Source organism: Saccopteryx bilineata, chromosome 1 (assembly GCF_036850765.1).
Source record: "Saccopteryx bilineata isolate mSacBil1 chromosome 1, mSacBil1_pri_phased_curated, whole genome shotgun sequence".
In the NCBI taxonomy this organism is placed as follows: domain Eukaryota; kingdom Metazoa; phylum Chordata; class Mammalia; order Chiroptera; family Emballonuridae; genus Saccopteryx; species Saccopteryx bilineata.
This window is the reverse complement of record NC_089490.1, coordinates 133,773,348-133,789,065: the sequence shown is the minus strand read 5'-3', so window position 1 is coordinate 133,789,065 and position 15,718 is coordinate 133,773,348. Positions and strand designations below refer to the sequence as shown.

The 15,718-nt window shown below is 46.0% G+C and overlaps 1 protein-coding gene across 2 annotated transcripts in view; it reads left to right on the top strand.

The window, feature by feature from the left end:
• The window catches only part of DOCK5 (dedicator of cytokinesis 5), a 215,146-nt gene that overhangs the window by 136,960 nt on the left and 62,468 nt on the right, over positions 1 to 15,718 (top strand). Inside the window, exons 25-27 of one of the 2 annotated variants that reach the window (XM_066267235.1) lie at positions 231 to 337; positions 2,315 to 2,451; positions 10,389 to 10,484. In XM_066267235.1, the coding sequence (XP_066123332.1) occupies positions 231 to 337; positions 2,315 to 2,451; positions 10,389 to 10,484 (340 nt within the window). The remainder of the gene's footprint in view (positions 1 to 230; positions 338 to 2,314; positions 2,452 to 10,388; positions 10,485 to 15,718) is intronic. The other variant, XM_066267244.1, reaches the window with a different exon arrangement.

The window sequence follows — 15,718 nt, the reverse complement described above, 5'->3', positions numbered from 1 at the left end:
AGCTCCAGCCCGGTGTGCTTGGGCAGTTTAAGCAGAGTCCGCTTTAAGGTGGAGCCCTGGAGTGAGCAGGGAATGTAATCTCTCCTTTGCCCCCTGGAGACATGGGCTCAGTCATCTGGGACAGATCTCCAGGTAAACCTCTTTATTCTCTGATCCCAGAGCAGAGGAGCAGTGTAATGATACCCTGAACTTGGCACAGTGAAATACTAACCACTGGGCTTCTCTTCCAGTGTGCTCTTCTGCAAGTTCATCCAAAGCATTCCTGACAACCAGTTAGTTCACCAGAAGCTTAACTGCATGACCAAGATAGTAGAGAGTCATCTCTTTCGGCAGTCGGGTAAGTCTCCACCCCAAACAGCTACCTGCTGAAATTCTAGTCCTGCTTCTTCAGCCAAAGCTGGCCCTTCTTCAGACGTTGCTACTGCCCATGCCAGTTGTTTTTTGGCACTTAAGAGCCTCCTGGAAAGCCAGTTTTAAAAAGAAGGTGAAGTCAGTAGTTCAGGATTTCCAATAATACCTAAAAGAGCAAAATTATGTGTTCCTTAATTAGAACAGTCAAATGTTTTGTTAATTAGAGAGTTTTGTCTGCAAAATAGGAATGCCAGAAAGTAACAAGCAAGCAGGAAAGATGGTCCTGTTAAATAAGTGCTTCTTCTTTGACTTATACTTAGCATATCCTCAAGATCCAGGGGCAGGGGTCAGCAGTGGGTTCTGTGCTGGGTGCCACTGGTCCAGGACAGCTGACTGCGTGCTTGTAGTCTCAACTCCATCTCAGTGATGTCACATGAGTAGCTGAAACACCTTTACTGATAAAATACTATTTATTTTGTCATTAGAGTCAAGCACGTAGCCACTAAGTCTAAATCTCTGTGCTCTTATAGCAAAGCCGACGAGGAGAAGAGGTTCAGTATCTGATCTTTCCACCAATAAACCCAAGACTGGCTGGAGTGGGCAGTTGTGGGAATTTTTTTTCATCTTCCACCAGCTTAAAATGTCCTGAGGGTGACCTCATGTTATGTGTATTGTCTGAGGGAGGGGAAGGACCAGCAGGACTCTTATACGGGACTCTTCAGAAAAAGGAAAATCGAGTGAGTCTCAGTGGGAGAATCTTCTAGGCTTTGCCCCTGGCTGGTTGTGTAATTTGCTCTCCATCTCAACTTCTATTGCTATGGAAGGGTGGGTTTAACTCAAACAAATATCTTTGACTCTGATATTTTCTGACCATTTGAATGTGTACTTAGAGGTTTTAACTGTTACCAGGACACAGCTGGAAGTAGTACAAAAAGCTAGTGAGGTTTCTGAAGTAGAAAATGTAGCATTACTAACCATCTTGGTATGCTATGATCGTCTATAGAAAGGATCAGTGAGCCTTAGGAAGGGTGGGGTGTTTGCACTCTAGAGCAAACATACACTCCATGATTTCATTCAGAGAAAGTATTCTCGCTGCTGACAGTCATTCCTGTGAGTGTGCAGAACGTCTGGACTCACCATAACAATGTTTTACAATAGTGAAGATCCCAACAGGAAGACAGACTTTACTCTGTGAGTCCACATACCTGTGAGTCCTTGTCCATAGACACGTTAGAATGTACTAGCGAAGCTACGTACTTAGGAGAATTTTAGAATCTTCTCCATTGGATGGATCATTACAGAACAAAATTTAAAAAATATTTTCCATTTTACACTTTTTCAATTAAAGTTTACATTTAGTATAATTTTGTATTAGTTTCAGGTGTACAAAACAACATAGTGGTTAGACAATCATATACTTTACAAAGTGTTCCCTCTGATGTTTCCAGTGCCCACCTGGCACCGTACACAGTTACTACAATATTATTGACTCTGTTCCCTGTGCTGCACTTACATCCCCGTGACTGTTCTGTAACTACCAAACTGTGCTTCTCAATCCCTTCACTATTTCACCCAGTTCCCCAAGCCTCTGGCAGCCAGCAGTCTATGAATCTGTGTCTGTCAAAACAAAAAAAATAATTTTAGCTGTATAATTTGGCTTTTTTTATTCGTTTCATATGACTGCTTTCAAATATCCAGTTGGCATTTTTTTTAATGGCTAAAGAAATTGTTAAATACTTTAAACATTTTGCTACAGTTGCCTGTGACAAATATCATTTTCTTAGTTTTTGTAATCAAGTTGCAGGGTGAAGTTCCATGCCTGACCGTGATCTCCTGGAGGTGCAGCCGGCAGGGCAGAGCCAGCTGGGGAGCTGTGCTGACCTGTGGAGGGAGTTGTGGGAAGGAGCGGGCAGTTCGGGAGGTGACCCTGCAGCTGGTGAGCCGTCTTCTTCTTCTGTCTCAGAGTGCAGAGATGTGCTCCTGCCGCTGCTGATAGACCAGCTCAGCGGCCAGCTAGATGACAACTCCAGCAAGCCTGACCATGAGGCAAGCTCGCAGCTTCTGAGCAACATCCTGGAAGTGCTGGACAGGAAAGATGTGGTGAGTCGAATCATCGCCGACGCAAAGCGTAGCATACACTGGTCCCATTACCTAGGGCGAGAATGGCGCCTGGTCTTCCCGGTCTGGGCTCTGGGGCAGGCTGTTTCCATTCTAGAGTGATCAGAGAGCTTCTCCTCACCGGAGCCTGCTCTGCCAGTCCAGGCCCCGGGGAGGTCTGCTGACTGCTGGGGCCTGGCTGCCTGATTTTCCTGGCTTGTCCATCCTTGAACCTCTGTGAGCACTTTTCAGATCTACAGCCCTGTTTAGATGCTTTCTTCCTGTGCAGAAACCTTGACCGTCTTTTACGTTTGATAACTGTCATCACTGTAGATGTGCCTGAGCTTCTTGGAAGTTCTTCTTTTCATAGTCTATCTGACACTGATCCTTGGGACCCGAGTGGAAATTCTGTTATCTTATCTGGCCTCATCTCTGTGACCTAGGCATCTGTGCCCCCTGAAAACCTGGGACTGGATCTGCCTGGATCCCCCTGGGCCCACACGGCCCGCGGACTTGGCACAGCTGCCACCCAAGGGGCCAAAGAATTTGCACAGAGTGCTCAGTTGAGCACAAACCATGGTACCAGATCCTGTGGGGGCTGCATGGATGACACCTATCCCACACAGCAGGGAACCACTGTTGGTTTTGCCTGAGCCCATTCTCCTACCAATATCTTTAGGTTCAGTTCTGCTGAGGGATATAAAAGACTGTCCCTTCTCCCAAAGGTAAATCCTTTGTTCACCCTGCAAGGTCCACCCAGTGTGGTCACAGCCTACCTTGTCCCCTGCTCATCATCACGTGGGCATGTCTGCATTCCTGATCATTCTCACCACAGCCACAGACGTACGGGAGGCCACCACTGCTTTCTGCCTGCCTGTCTCTTCATGGACCTGAGCCCCTGCTGCGCACCTCACAATTTTTTTTGTTTTGTTTTGTTTTTGTATTTTTCTGAAGTTGGAAATGGGGAGGCAGTCAGACAGACTCCCGCATGTGCCCGACCAGGATCCACCCAGCACGCCCACCAGGGGGCGATGCTTTGCCCATTTGGGGCCTCGCTCTGTTGCAACCAGAGCCATTCTAGCGCCTGAGGCAGAGGCCATGGAGCCATCCTCAGCGCCTGGGCCAACTTTTGCTCCAATGGAGCCTTGGCTGCGGGAGGGGAAGAGAGAGACAGAGAGGAAGGAGAGGGGGAGGGGTGGAGAAGCAGATGGGCGCTTCCCCTGTGTGCCCCGGCCGGGAATTGAACCCAGGACTCCTACACGTCAGGCCGATGCTCTAACACTGAGCCAACCGGCCAGGGCTGCCCACTTCACAATTTATTTGATATGTATTAATTATAGGTCATCTCCCCCCCCCCCCTTTTTTTTGCTTAAATGTGTTCCTAGGAAGCACATGATGACATGGAATAAAATTTCCCCCAAGGAATTTTGTGATTGGGGATTTGATTCCTAAACAAGGACTTTGCAGCAAATAAATAAATGCGATCAATTATGTTATAATGACAGTAATATTTTTTTTTAAGTTTTTTGGGGGTTTTTTTTGTACTTTTTCTGAAGCTGGAAACGGGGAGAGACAGTCAGACAGACTCCCGCATGCGTCCGACCGGGATCCACCCAGCACGCCCACCAGGGGCAACGCTCTGCCCACCAGGGGGTGATGCTCTGCCCCTCCGGGGCGTCGCTCTGCTGCGACCAGAGCCACTCTAGCGCCTGGGGCAGAGGCCAAGGAGCCATCCCCAGTGCCCGGGCCATCTTTGCTCCAATGGAGCCTTGGCTGTGGGAGGGGAAGAGAGAGACAGAGAGGAAGGAGGGGGGGGCGGGGGTGGAGAAGCAGATGGGCGCTTCTCCCATGTGCCCTGGCCGGGAATCGAACCCGAGTCCCCTGCACGCCAGGCTGACGTTCTACCGCTGAGCCAACCGGCCAGGGCATGACAGTAATATTTTTAAAAAAGAAACATTTCTGACTCAGTGATTAAAATACTAAAACGAAGCTCCAAGCCCTATAACATTGGCCCCAATGTACTAGCTCTGTGGTTTTGTAAGGGCTTCCATGTTCTAAAACCGTGGATGTACATGACCCCAGATCTGTCTGAAGCATGGGATCAGGCAGCATTGGGTGTCCAGTCCCACATCTTGAACTGCAGCTCCTTCTCCTTGGACAGATCTCATGGTGCCTCACCTTGCCTTCCAATAATGTATAGGAATTGTTCTAGAGGACTGCTTAGGTTTTTTTCACTTCTGATCCTGTAGTTTTAAAATATATAATCTTATATAAAAACATATAATATATGTTTCTTACTACCAGAATGACTTCAAAAATGACTTGAATGTATTTATACCCAGTGTTAGGAAATTTAATTAACTTTAAAAATTACTTTTTGTCTTCCTAGTAATGTTCCTTGTATTGAGCCGATGCATTGACGATTACTAATCCTGAAACTTTGTTAAAGTAGTAGATTCAATAATTTTTTGTTGGTAGTGATGGCATGAATTTCTTCTCACCATAAGCATTTTGAAATGTATGAAGTAACTTCCTGTGTTCCCGGGTTCTCTTATCTCCTCAGGTAATTCTAGGCTCTAACTTACTGACATTGTTCTTGTGCCTATTTTTATAGCCCAGGGTTCCCTCCACTTTTTCCAAAGCTTTATCTCCTCATTGTTCTTGTTGGTCAAAGTCCAGTGGCAGTAAGATCTCTGGAAGTTGTTCCTGGTGCCTTCCTGCCCTAACCTCTCCTCTCGGTAGTGCCCTTCATGCACTCATGTCTCTTTTTGTCCCTTGCGTTCTGGGTCCAGTTCACAAACACTTATTAAACAACCCCCTGCTGCAGGCACTGTGACAGGTCTGAGACCACAGCTGTGAATAAGAGGAGCAGGTGCGCTGCCCTTATGGTGGCCTCCTCATGGGATCTGTGTGTTTGCTCATTTGTACTGAGGTCCCAGCTCTCCTGGAGGACAGGTCTCCTTAGGGCTCTGAGGATGCCCGGTTCATTGTCACTCCTCTGTACAAGGCCCTCATGACGAACACACCTGGTCATGTCTGCTGTGGAAATGTTATGTAATCACAGCATCACCAGGAGAGGCAAGTTTTATGAATCACTTTCATCCAAAGAAGTAAGAAGCAAGTAAAAAAGTCATAAAAAGCACAGAGAGAAAAAAAGGAGGAGCTGGAGAGGGGAAGCTAACAGCTCCCAGTGTTCTGAGAAAACTACACACAGCCATGATTTAGTTATTTTTGAAGCATTAACGAGGAGTTTCAAAGTTTCTGTCATGAAGCAAGAATGAGTAAAGGCTTTGTAGAGTCACGCTGAATATCCGTAAATTGAAGTTGAATGAGTATAACACCAAATCACAGAAAAAGAAGGAAAAGCAAACATTTATGAGGCATTGTCGTGTACATCTGCCCAACTAATTCATATAAAGGAACCCTTTTTGCAGCTATGAAAACCTGAAGCTCAACGAAGTTAAGTAATTGTTCAGAGTCACACCTGATAGACCCAGATTAGTAAATCCCTTTGTTAGTCTGCTCAGGCTGCCAAAACAAACAATCCAATTAAAAATGGTCAGAGGACCTGAATAGGCACTTCTCTAAAGAGGACATACAGATGGCCAATAGACTCATGACAAGATGCTCAATGTTACTAATCATTAAAGAAATGTAAATTTAAACCAAAATAAGATATCATGTCATACCTGTCAGAATGGTTATCTTCAATAAATCTACAAACTAGTGTTGATAAGGGTTGGAGAGAAAGGAAACCCTCTTGCAGATTGGTGCAGCCACTGTGGAAAGCAGTATGGAGTTTCCTCAAAAAATTAAAAATAAAACTGCCCTATGACCCACCAGTTCCACTTCTGGGTATATATCTGAAGAATCCCAAGATGCCAATTTGAAAGAATATATGCACACCTATATTTGTTGCAGCATTACTTACAATAGCCAAGATTTGGGAGCAGCCCAAGTACCCACCAGTAGATGAGTGGATAAAAAAGCTTTGGTACATTTACACAATGAAATATTACTCAGCCATGAAAAAGAAGGAAATCTGACCTTTTGCAATGGCATGGATGGAAATGGAGATTATTCTGCTAAATGAAATAAGCCAATCAGACAAGGACAAGTACCATGTGATCTCATTTATATGTGGAATCTAGTGAACAAAATAAACTGACAAACAAAATAGAAACAGACTCATAGATACAGAGAACAGACTGACAGTTGTCAGAGAGGAAGGGGGTTGGGGGCCTGAAAAGAAAAGGTGAAGAGATTAAGCAAAAAAAAACAACAAAACTCATAGACACAGCAACAGTATAGTGATTAGCAGAGGGAAAGGGTGGGAGGAAATAGAGGAGGGTAAAGGGGGATAAATGGTCCTGGAAAGAGGCTTAACTTTGGGTGGTAAACACATAATACAAAATATTATGGATGATGTATTATAGAAATATACACTTGAAACCTGTATAATTTTATTAACCAATGTCATGCCAATTTAAAGTCAGTGAAAGATTTTTTTAATTTAGTCCTGGTGCCTGACCTGTGGTGGTGCAGTGAAGTGTCGACCTGGAACACTGAGGTCTCTAGTTCAAAACCCTGGGCTTGCCTGGTTAAGGCACATGTGGGATTTGATAATTCCTGCTCTTCCTCTCCTTCTCTCTCCCTCTCTCCCTTTCACTTTCCTCTCTAAAATGAATAAATTTTAAAAAGTAAAAAATATATAAAAAATATTTTAAAAAATAATAATAAAGTAAAATTCAGTCCTACCCCTGGCTGGTTTGTTCAGTAGTAGAGCTTCAGCCCAGCAAGTGGTTGTCCCGGGTTTGATTCCCAGTCAGGTCACACAGGAGAAGCACCCATCTGCTTCTCCACCCATCCCCCTCCCCCTTCTCTGCCGTGGACTAGCGCAGCTAGTAATTATCCAGGTCCTTCAGGAATGGTGCAGAATGAAGAAATAAACTCAGAGAGAAAGAGGATGGGATCGAGAGATCTCTTTGCACAGCCGTTGGCTTGCAAGAGCAAGTCTTCACCCCCAAACCATGTTATTTATAGGGCAGAGCAAAGTCATTAACAAAACAAAAAGATCTTGGATACAAAGTCACATTTCCGAGGCAACCCAAGAATTCTCCCCTGTTAAGAAAACCCCCACGCTGTCTTAACTTCAGAAAACAAAGGGTAAAAGAAAACTGCCTCCAGTCTCTCTGAGGGACATGGGGGATAGGACAAGTAGAAACAATCCAGCATCTCAGTTAACATGGAGGTGTGGGGAAGGGCATGAAAATTGCCTTTACCAACTTAACCAAACAGTCAGAGGTTGTGGGGAAGAGCTTAGCCTTTAGCAACTTAATTAGGCAAGTGAGGTGGGAAATGGACAGCAAGGATCCTATCAGCTTACTGCCCCTCCCGCACACCTCTGTCCCCAAAAATCTAAACCGCAAGGACTCTCTGTCAGCTTGCAGTCTCCAACACTTCTCTCTCTCCCTTTCTCTTCTCCTCCCACAGCCATGGCTCAGTTGGTTCCAGCACAGGCCTTGAGTGCTAAGGATGGCTCCGTGCAGCCTCCACCTCAGGCACTAAAAATAGCTCAGTTGCGAGCATGGCCCAAGATGGGTGAGCATCGGCTCCAGGCGGGTATTTCCAGGTGTATCCTGGTCTGGGCACATGCGAGAACCTTTCTCTCCATCTCCCTCTCACTTGAAAAAGAAAAAACCAGTCAGTCCTCACATAATGTCATTGATAGATTCTGTGATTTTAAGTGAAACCACATGTAATGAAACCAATTTTACCATGGACTAATTGAGATAAACAAAAGTTAAGTTTCTATGATGAAAGGACATTACTTGAGAACGTGCTTTATAGTAGCCTAAGTGTCTTAAACAATATAAATTGTGTAAGTTCTGGAAGTTGGAGGTCCTCAGTCAAAGTGTGAGCATGGACCAGTTTGTGGTGAGGGCTGTCCTTCACAGAAGGTTCTGCTCACACGTGGCCTGTCCTCAGTGTGTGAGTCGAGCGAGAGTAAAGGGGCGCTCTCTGGTGTCTCTGATGTAGACACTAATTCCATCAGAGCAGGGCCCTGCCTTCATGACCTAAGAGGCCCAAAGGCCCCGTGTCCAGACACCATCACAGTAGGAGTTTGAGCTTCAACATGGGGATTTTGAACACATTCAGTTCGTAACCATCTCTTAAACTTGAATTTCTGGTTTGGTTTTTCTTTCTCCTCCACAGAAGGTGGCAAGAAGTTTGTATTATTGCCTTTCACCTCCTGTGCATATGCCTGCCTACTTGTCCTGGGCAACCTGACCTGCTTGCTCAGAATGAGTTCCAAGCACCTCGTTTCTCATGGGCGTCCTCCCCAAACTACATTGTCAGTGTCCAGTGAGCTCTCAGGGAACCTGGAGACCTGAGTTATCAGGACAGCTTCTTCCCTGCATCCCCATGCTCGTCCTGTAAATATTATAACTGATTGTTTTCAAACAATTCCTTAGTAACAGCATTATGTATCATTCTGTGAAACTGGTTTCACTTTTGGATAAGAGGTGGCTGAGTAGGGAGGAGTCAGATGAGATTGAAAGGGCAACCTCATCATCTAGGTTCCCAGAGACAAGTGCTGCTAAGGTGGAAGGTGTAGTGTCAGCTGCTGCCCTGCCTCTGCAGGGCCCCCTGCCCTGCACCTGCAGCCTATGCTGTGTCTCCCGCAGGGCCCCCTGCCCTGCACCTGCAGCTGGTGCTGTGTCCCCTGCAGGCCCCCCCTGCCCTGCACCTGCATCTGGTGCTGTGTCTCCCGCAGGGCCCCCTGCCCTGCACCTGCAGCCTATGCTGTGTCCCCTGCAGGGCTCCTCTGCCCTGCACCTGCAGCCTATGCTGTGTCCCCTGCAGGGCCCCCTGCCCTGCACCTGCAGCCTATGCTGTGTCCCCTGCAGGGGCCCCCTGCCCTGCACCTGCAGCCTATGCTGTGTCTCCCACAGGGCCCCCCTGCCCTGCACCTGCAGCTGGTGCTGTGTCCCCTGCAGGTCCCCCCTGCCCTGCACCTGCAGCTGGTGCTGGGTCTCCTGCAGGGCCCCCCTGCCGTGCACCTGCAGCCTATGCTGTGTCCCCTGCAGGGCCCTCCTGCCCTGCACCTGCAGCCTATGCTGTGTCTCCCGCAGGGCCCCCGTGCCCTGCACCTGCAGCCTATGCTGTGTCCCCTGCAGGCCCCCCTGCCCTGCACCTGCAGCCTATGCTGTGTCCCCTGCAGGGCCCCCTGCCCTGCACCTGCAGCCTATGCTGTGTCCCCTGCAGGGCCCTCCTGCCCTGCACCTGCAGCCTATGCTGTGTCTCCCGCAGGGCCCCCGTGCCCTGCACCTGCAGCCTATGCTGTGTCCCCTGCAGGCCCCCCTGCCCTGCACCTGCAGCCTATGCTGTGTCCCCTGCAGGGCCCCCTGCCCTGCACCTGTAGCCTATGCTGTGTCTCCCGCAGGGCCCCCCTGCCCTGCACCTGCAGCCTATGCTGTGTCCCCTGCAGGGCCCCCCTGCCCTGCACCTGCAGCCTATGCTGTGTCCCCTGCAGGCCCCCCTGCCCTGCACCTGCAGCCTATGCTGTGTCTCCCGCAGGGCCCCCCTGCCCTGCACCTGCAGCCTATGCTGTGTCTCCCGCAGGGCCCCCCTGCCCTGCACCTGCAGCCTATGCTGTGTCTCCCGCAGGGCCCTCCTGCCCTGCACCTGCAGCTGGTGCTGTGTCCCCTGCAGGTCCCCCCTGCCCTGCACCTGCAGCCTATGCTGTGTCTCCCGCAGGGCCCCCCTGCCCTGCACCTGCCATCTATGCTGTGTCTCCCACAGGGCCCCCATGCCCTGTACCTGCAGCTGGTGCTGTGTCTCCCGCAGGGCCCCCCTACCCTGCACTGCAGCTAGTGCTGTGTCTCCCACAGGGCCCCCCTGCCCTGCACCTGCAGCCTATGCTGTGTCTCCCGCAGGGCCCCACCACTGTGCACTTGCAGTTGACTATGGAGAGACTGCTGAGAAGGATCAACCGGACTGTGATTGGGATGAGCCGGCAGTCTCCGCACATTGTGAGTATCTCTCAGGGGACCCACTGCCACTGTTGCATCTGTGCATCTCAGTTCCCCATCAGCCTCAGTCGGAGGCTTTGGGGACCTGTATCCTGAAACCCAATTCACGTGGGCCCCTCCCAGCCCAGTGTACACTCTGCGCTGCATGGGTGTGGCATGGCTCCCATGAAAGTGCATGGAATCTGGGGCTTTACACATCCTCTCTGGGTGGTGGCCCTGGTTATCACTGGGAGCAGATCCTTTCTCTTAAGAGAAGTTGATGCAACAGGTTGGGGAGGTGAGTAGGGGGACATTATTAAGGATTCTGTAATCACGGGTGGGGGGAGGTCCATTCATGAGCAATCATGCTCACACCAAGGCTTAAACAAAAGCTTGTTCTAATAATGAAAGCACAGGCCCACTGCCACAGGCAGGCACCCTAGGTAGACTAGTACCACGGCTTCCATTCGATCAAACATTCTCTAAGTATTTGTCAAATATTTTATTCAAGGAAAATGTCAGTCTTGGTGAGCAGAAATGAGAGGTTTGGGTAGCTGCATTCAGCATTTCTTCTATTATTTCAAGTAACTTGGTTCTAAATCTTGATTTGAATCTAGACGCACACCCTGTCTGGGCCCACCCACGTTAGACGGTTAGTGGTAATAGGTTAGTGGTAATAGCATTAGTATTTCCAGCCGTGGTGGTGACAATAGCAGTCATCAATAGCCAGTTATTTTTGTGTGTCAAAATTGTCTTAAGCACTTTATATATTTCACTGAAAGTCCATACCCATTGTGTTAGGAAGTTCTTTTATTAGCTCCGTTTTTTTTAAATGAGGAAACCTCCAAAGTGGTTAGGAAACCCACTGAGGTTCCGTCCCGACCACAAAGTTGAATGAGCACTGGTACTCAGGCAGCCGCTTGGCAGCAGAGCGTGAGCATGATGTCAACCAACCCCGTCCCCAAGCAGCTTTTAGCAAGTTACGTCTCCAGCTGTGTCCTACAGATACCATAGGAAGAATTCTGATAAATTCAGTTTCTCCCTTGAGTCAGAGTTACACTGATGTCCCATGTGCTTATAGATTGGTGCCCTGTGGTGCTCTCCACCACAAGAAAAAGAAAACATTTTAAAGAACTTGTGGTTATCTTGCTTGTAGAAATACCTGTGCTGCTCTGCCTTCTCCTTCGCCATCTACTATGTCTATTAGACGTCAGTTAAGTATGATCGAGACCACAGATAACTATTGAAAATCAAGTTAAAATGAAGCATCTTTTAATTATGATATTAAAGATACAGTCAGATTTTTAATTAGAAGACAGAGTAAGAAAGCTATTCCAAATTGCTGTAGTAAATAAAAAACACTTAATTATTCCACAAATATGTTTTAAGGAACTATTGTAAGCCAGATGCTATTCAAGACACTGGAGATCCATAAGGGAACAAAATGGACAGAAACCACAAACTTAGCAAAGCTTGTGTTCTAGCAATAACAACAACAAAATGACTACATAATGTTTGAAGGAGACAGGTGCTGTGGAGGGGAGAAATGAGAGGATAAGGGACATTGGGGTGGGAGGATCACAAGTTTAAACAAGGTGGTTCAGAAAGGCTCTCCCTGAGAAGGTAAAGCTTGGACAAGGGCTGAAGAAGGTGAGGGCAGGGGCCATGGGGGTGTGCGAAAAAGGCCTTCCAGCGAGAGGCAGCAGCCAGGCCAAACTCCTTGGCGGTCCCTCATTAGGCTCACATAGAGGTGATAGAGCTGGTCCAAATAAGAACAGAAAAATGACTGCAAGTGAAACATTGTCTTTCTGCTAGATCAAAATGCAGGGTAACCCACAACTTTTTATACAAGGATCCAGATCTTGCCTTAAAGATGTAGATGCTGTCAGGACACATCACTGCTTTGGCCGTGCCATTTCTGCCATGCATGGGAAGGACGTGTGACGAAAGGCAGATTGGTGACTGTGTTGTTCAGGAAATGGTACATGGATCCAGATATGATGCAGATAATACTTAACATGTTTGAATATAAGTTTACCTGTTCAGCTTCTCTTCATAATGAAATCATTCGTTATCCCTTTTGGTTAACCCAAGAACATTGGCTCAGTGGGCTTGAAGAGAAGGGTGAGGGTGTGCATGTGACGTGGGAGGACTGGAGCCAATCTTCTGTAAAAACAAGATGATGGATGTGGACATGGAAGAGAGTCAGGGAGTGATAGCGTCCCGGGACACAGTGAGACTACAGGGGAAAGATGAAGAGACAAAAAGACACAGCCACAAAGAGAAACATGCACACTCTATATATTATGTATTAATACATATGCACATGCACACACTATATTTTAATGTCTATGTACATACATTACCTATATATTATTCTTATAACTATATAGATGGCTTAATATAGTTTATTCTGGATACTTAAAAATAAACATTAGAGGATCCATTAGTAAAATATATCAATTCAATAAAAGGAAGAAAGCTTCATAATTCCACATATGCCAAAATATATGTGATAGATATAACATTTATTTCAAATTAAGACTAGGAAATGTTTGAGTTTTAATTATGCTGCATTCCCATCACCCAAAGTCCAATTGTCTTCCGTCACCTTCTAACTGGTTTTCTTTGTGCCCCTCCCCTCCCCCAACACCCTCCCTCTTCTCCCCCCCACCCTGTAACCCCACACTCTTGTCCATGTATCTGAGTTTCATTTTTATGTCCCACCTATGTATGGAATCATATAGTTCTTAGTTTTTTCTGATTTACTTATTTCGCTCAGTATAATGTTATCAAGGTCCATCTAGCCCTGGCCGGTAGGCTCAGCGGTAGAGCATCGGCCTGGCGTGCAGAAGTCCCGGGTTCGATTCCCGGCCAGGGCACACAGGAGAAGCACCCATCTGCTTCTCCACCCCTCCCCCTCTTCTTCCTCTCTGTCTCTCTCTTCCCCTCCCGCAGCCAAGGCTCCATTGGAGCAAGGATGGCCTGGGCGCTGGGGATGGCTCCTTGGCCTCTGCCCCAGGCTCTAGAGTGGCTCTGGTCGCAACAGAGTGACACCCCGGAGGGGCAGAGCATCGCCCCCTGGTGGGCAGAACGTCACCCTCTGGTGGGCGTACCGGGTGGATCCCGGTCGGGTGCATGCAGGAGTCTGTCTGACTGTCTCTCCCCATTTCTAGCTTCAGAAAAATACAAAGAAAAAAAAAAAAAGGTCCATCCATGTTGTTGTAAATGATCCGATGTCATTATTTCTTATGGATGAGTAGTATTCCATAGTGTATATGTACTAAAGCTTTTTAATCCACTTGTCCACTGACGGACACTTGGGCTGTTTCCACATCTTTCCTATTGTGAACAATGCTGCTATAAACATGGGGGTGCATTTCTTCTTTTCAAACAGTGCTATGGTGTTCTTGGGGTATATTCCTAAAAGATATAGCTGGGTCAAAAGGCAGTTTGATTTTTAATTTTTTGAGGAATCTCCATACTGTTTTCCACAGTGGCTGCACCAGTCTGCATTCCCACCAGCAGTGCAGGAGGGTTCCCTTTTTTCCACATCCTCGCCAGCACTTATTCTGTGTTGTTTTGTTGATGAGCGCCATTCTGACAGGTGTGAGGTGATATCTCATTGTGGTTTTAATTTGCATTTCTCTAATGATTAGTGATGTTGAACATTTTTTCATATGCCTATTGGCCATCTGTATGTCCTCTTTGGAGAAGTGTCTATTCATTTCTTTTGCCCATTTTTTTATTGGATTATTTGTCTTCCTGGTATTGAGTTTTACAAGATGTTTATAAATTTTGGTTATTAACCCCTTATCAGATGTATTTTCAAATATATTCTCCCACTGTGTAGCTTGTCTTTTTATTCTGTTCTTATTGTCTTTAGCTGTGCAGAAGCTTTTTAGTTTGACATAGTCCCATTTGTTTATCCTCTCTTTTATTTCACTTGCCTGTGGAGATAAATCGGCAAATATATTGCTGCAAGAGATGTGAGAGAGCTTACTGCCTATATTTTCTTCTAAGATGCTTATGGTTCTATAGCTTACATTTAAGTCTTTTATCTATTTTGAGTTTATTTTTGTGAATGGTGTAAGTTGGTAGTGTAGTTTCATTTTTTTGAGATAGCTCTCCAATTTTCCCAACACCATTTGTTGAAGAGGCTGTCTTTACTCCAATGTATGCTCTTACCTCCTTTGTCAAATATCAGTTGTCCATAAAAGTGTGGGTTTATTTCTGGGTTCTCAGTTTTGTTCCATTGATCTCTATGCCTGTTCTTATGCCAGTACCAGGCTGTTTTGAGTACAATGTCCTTGTAGTATAACTTGATATCCGGAAGTGTGATACCTCCCACTTTATTCCTCCTTTTCAAGATTGCTGAGGCTATTTGTGTTCTCTTTTGGTTCCATATAAATTTTTGGAATATGTGTTCTATATCTTTGAAGTAAGTCATGGGTATTTTAATTGGTATTGCATTGAATTTATAAATTGCTTTGGGTAATATAGACATTTTAATGATGTTTATTCTTCCTAACCATGAGCACAGTATATGCTTCCACTTGTTTGTATCTTCCCTGATTTCTTTTATCAATGTTTTATAATTTTCCGAGTACAAGTCTTTAATCTCCCTGGTTAAATTTATTCCTAGGTACTTTATTTTTTTGGTTGCAATGGTAAAGGGGATTGCTTCCTTAATTTCTCTTTATGACAGTTCATTGTTAGTGTATAAAAATGCCTCTGATTTCTGAGTATTAATTTTATATCCTGCCACCTTGCTGAATTCATTTATCAGGTCTAGTAGTTTTTTGACTGAGACTTTAGGGTTTTCTATATATAAGGTCTACCGGAAAGTTCTGTCCATTTTTGGAATAAAACAAAATACAAATTTTTCTTACCGTCAATAAACTTTATTAAATAATATAATTGCCATTATTATTAATGATTTCTTGCCAGCGTGAGGGCAATTTGTATATCCCATTTTTGAAAAATGTTTTATCTTTTGATGTGAAAAATTGAACCAGTGCTTGTTTGATATCTTCTTCATTTTTGAAATTTTTGCCCTTCAAAAAATTTTGTAAGGACAAAAACAAGTGATAGTCAGAGGGTGCTAAGTCCGGGGTATATGGTGGATGCGACAGACATGCTTCTGTAGCATCTCCTCCTTGTTGAAATTCGTAAAAATTACAGTGGCGTAAATGAACTTTATCAGTAGCCATGGGTACACTATCGCTTCACACATAAGACTAACGTGAATCAAC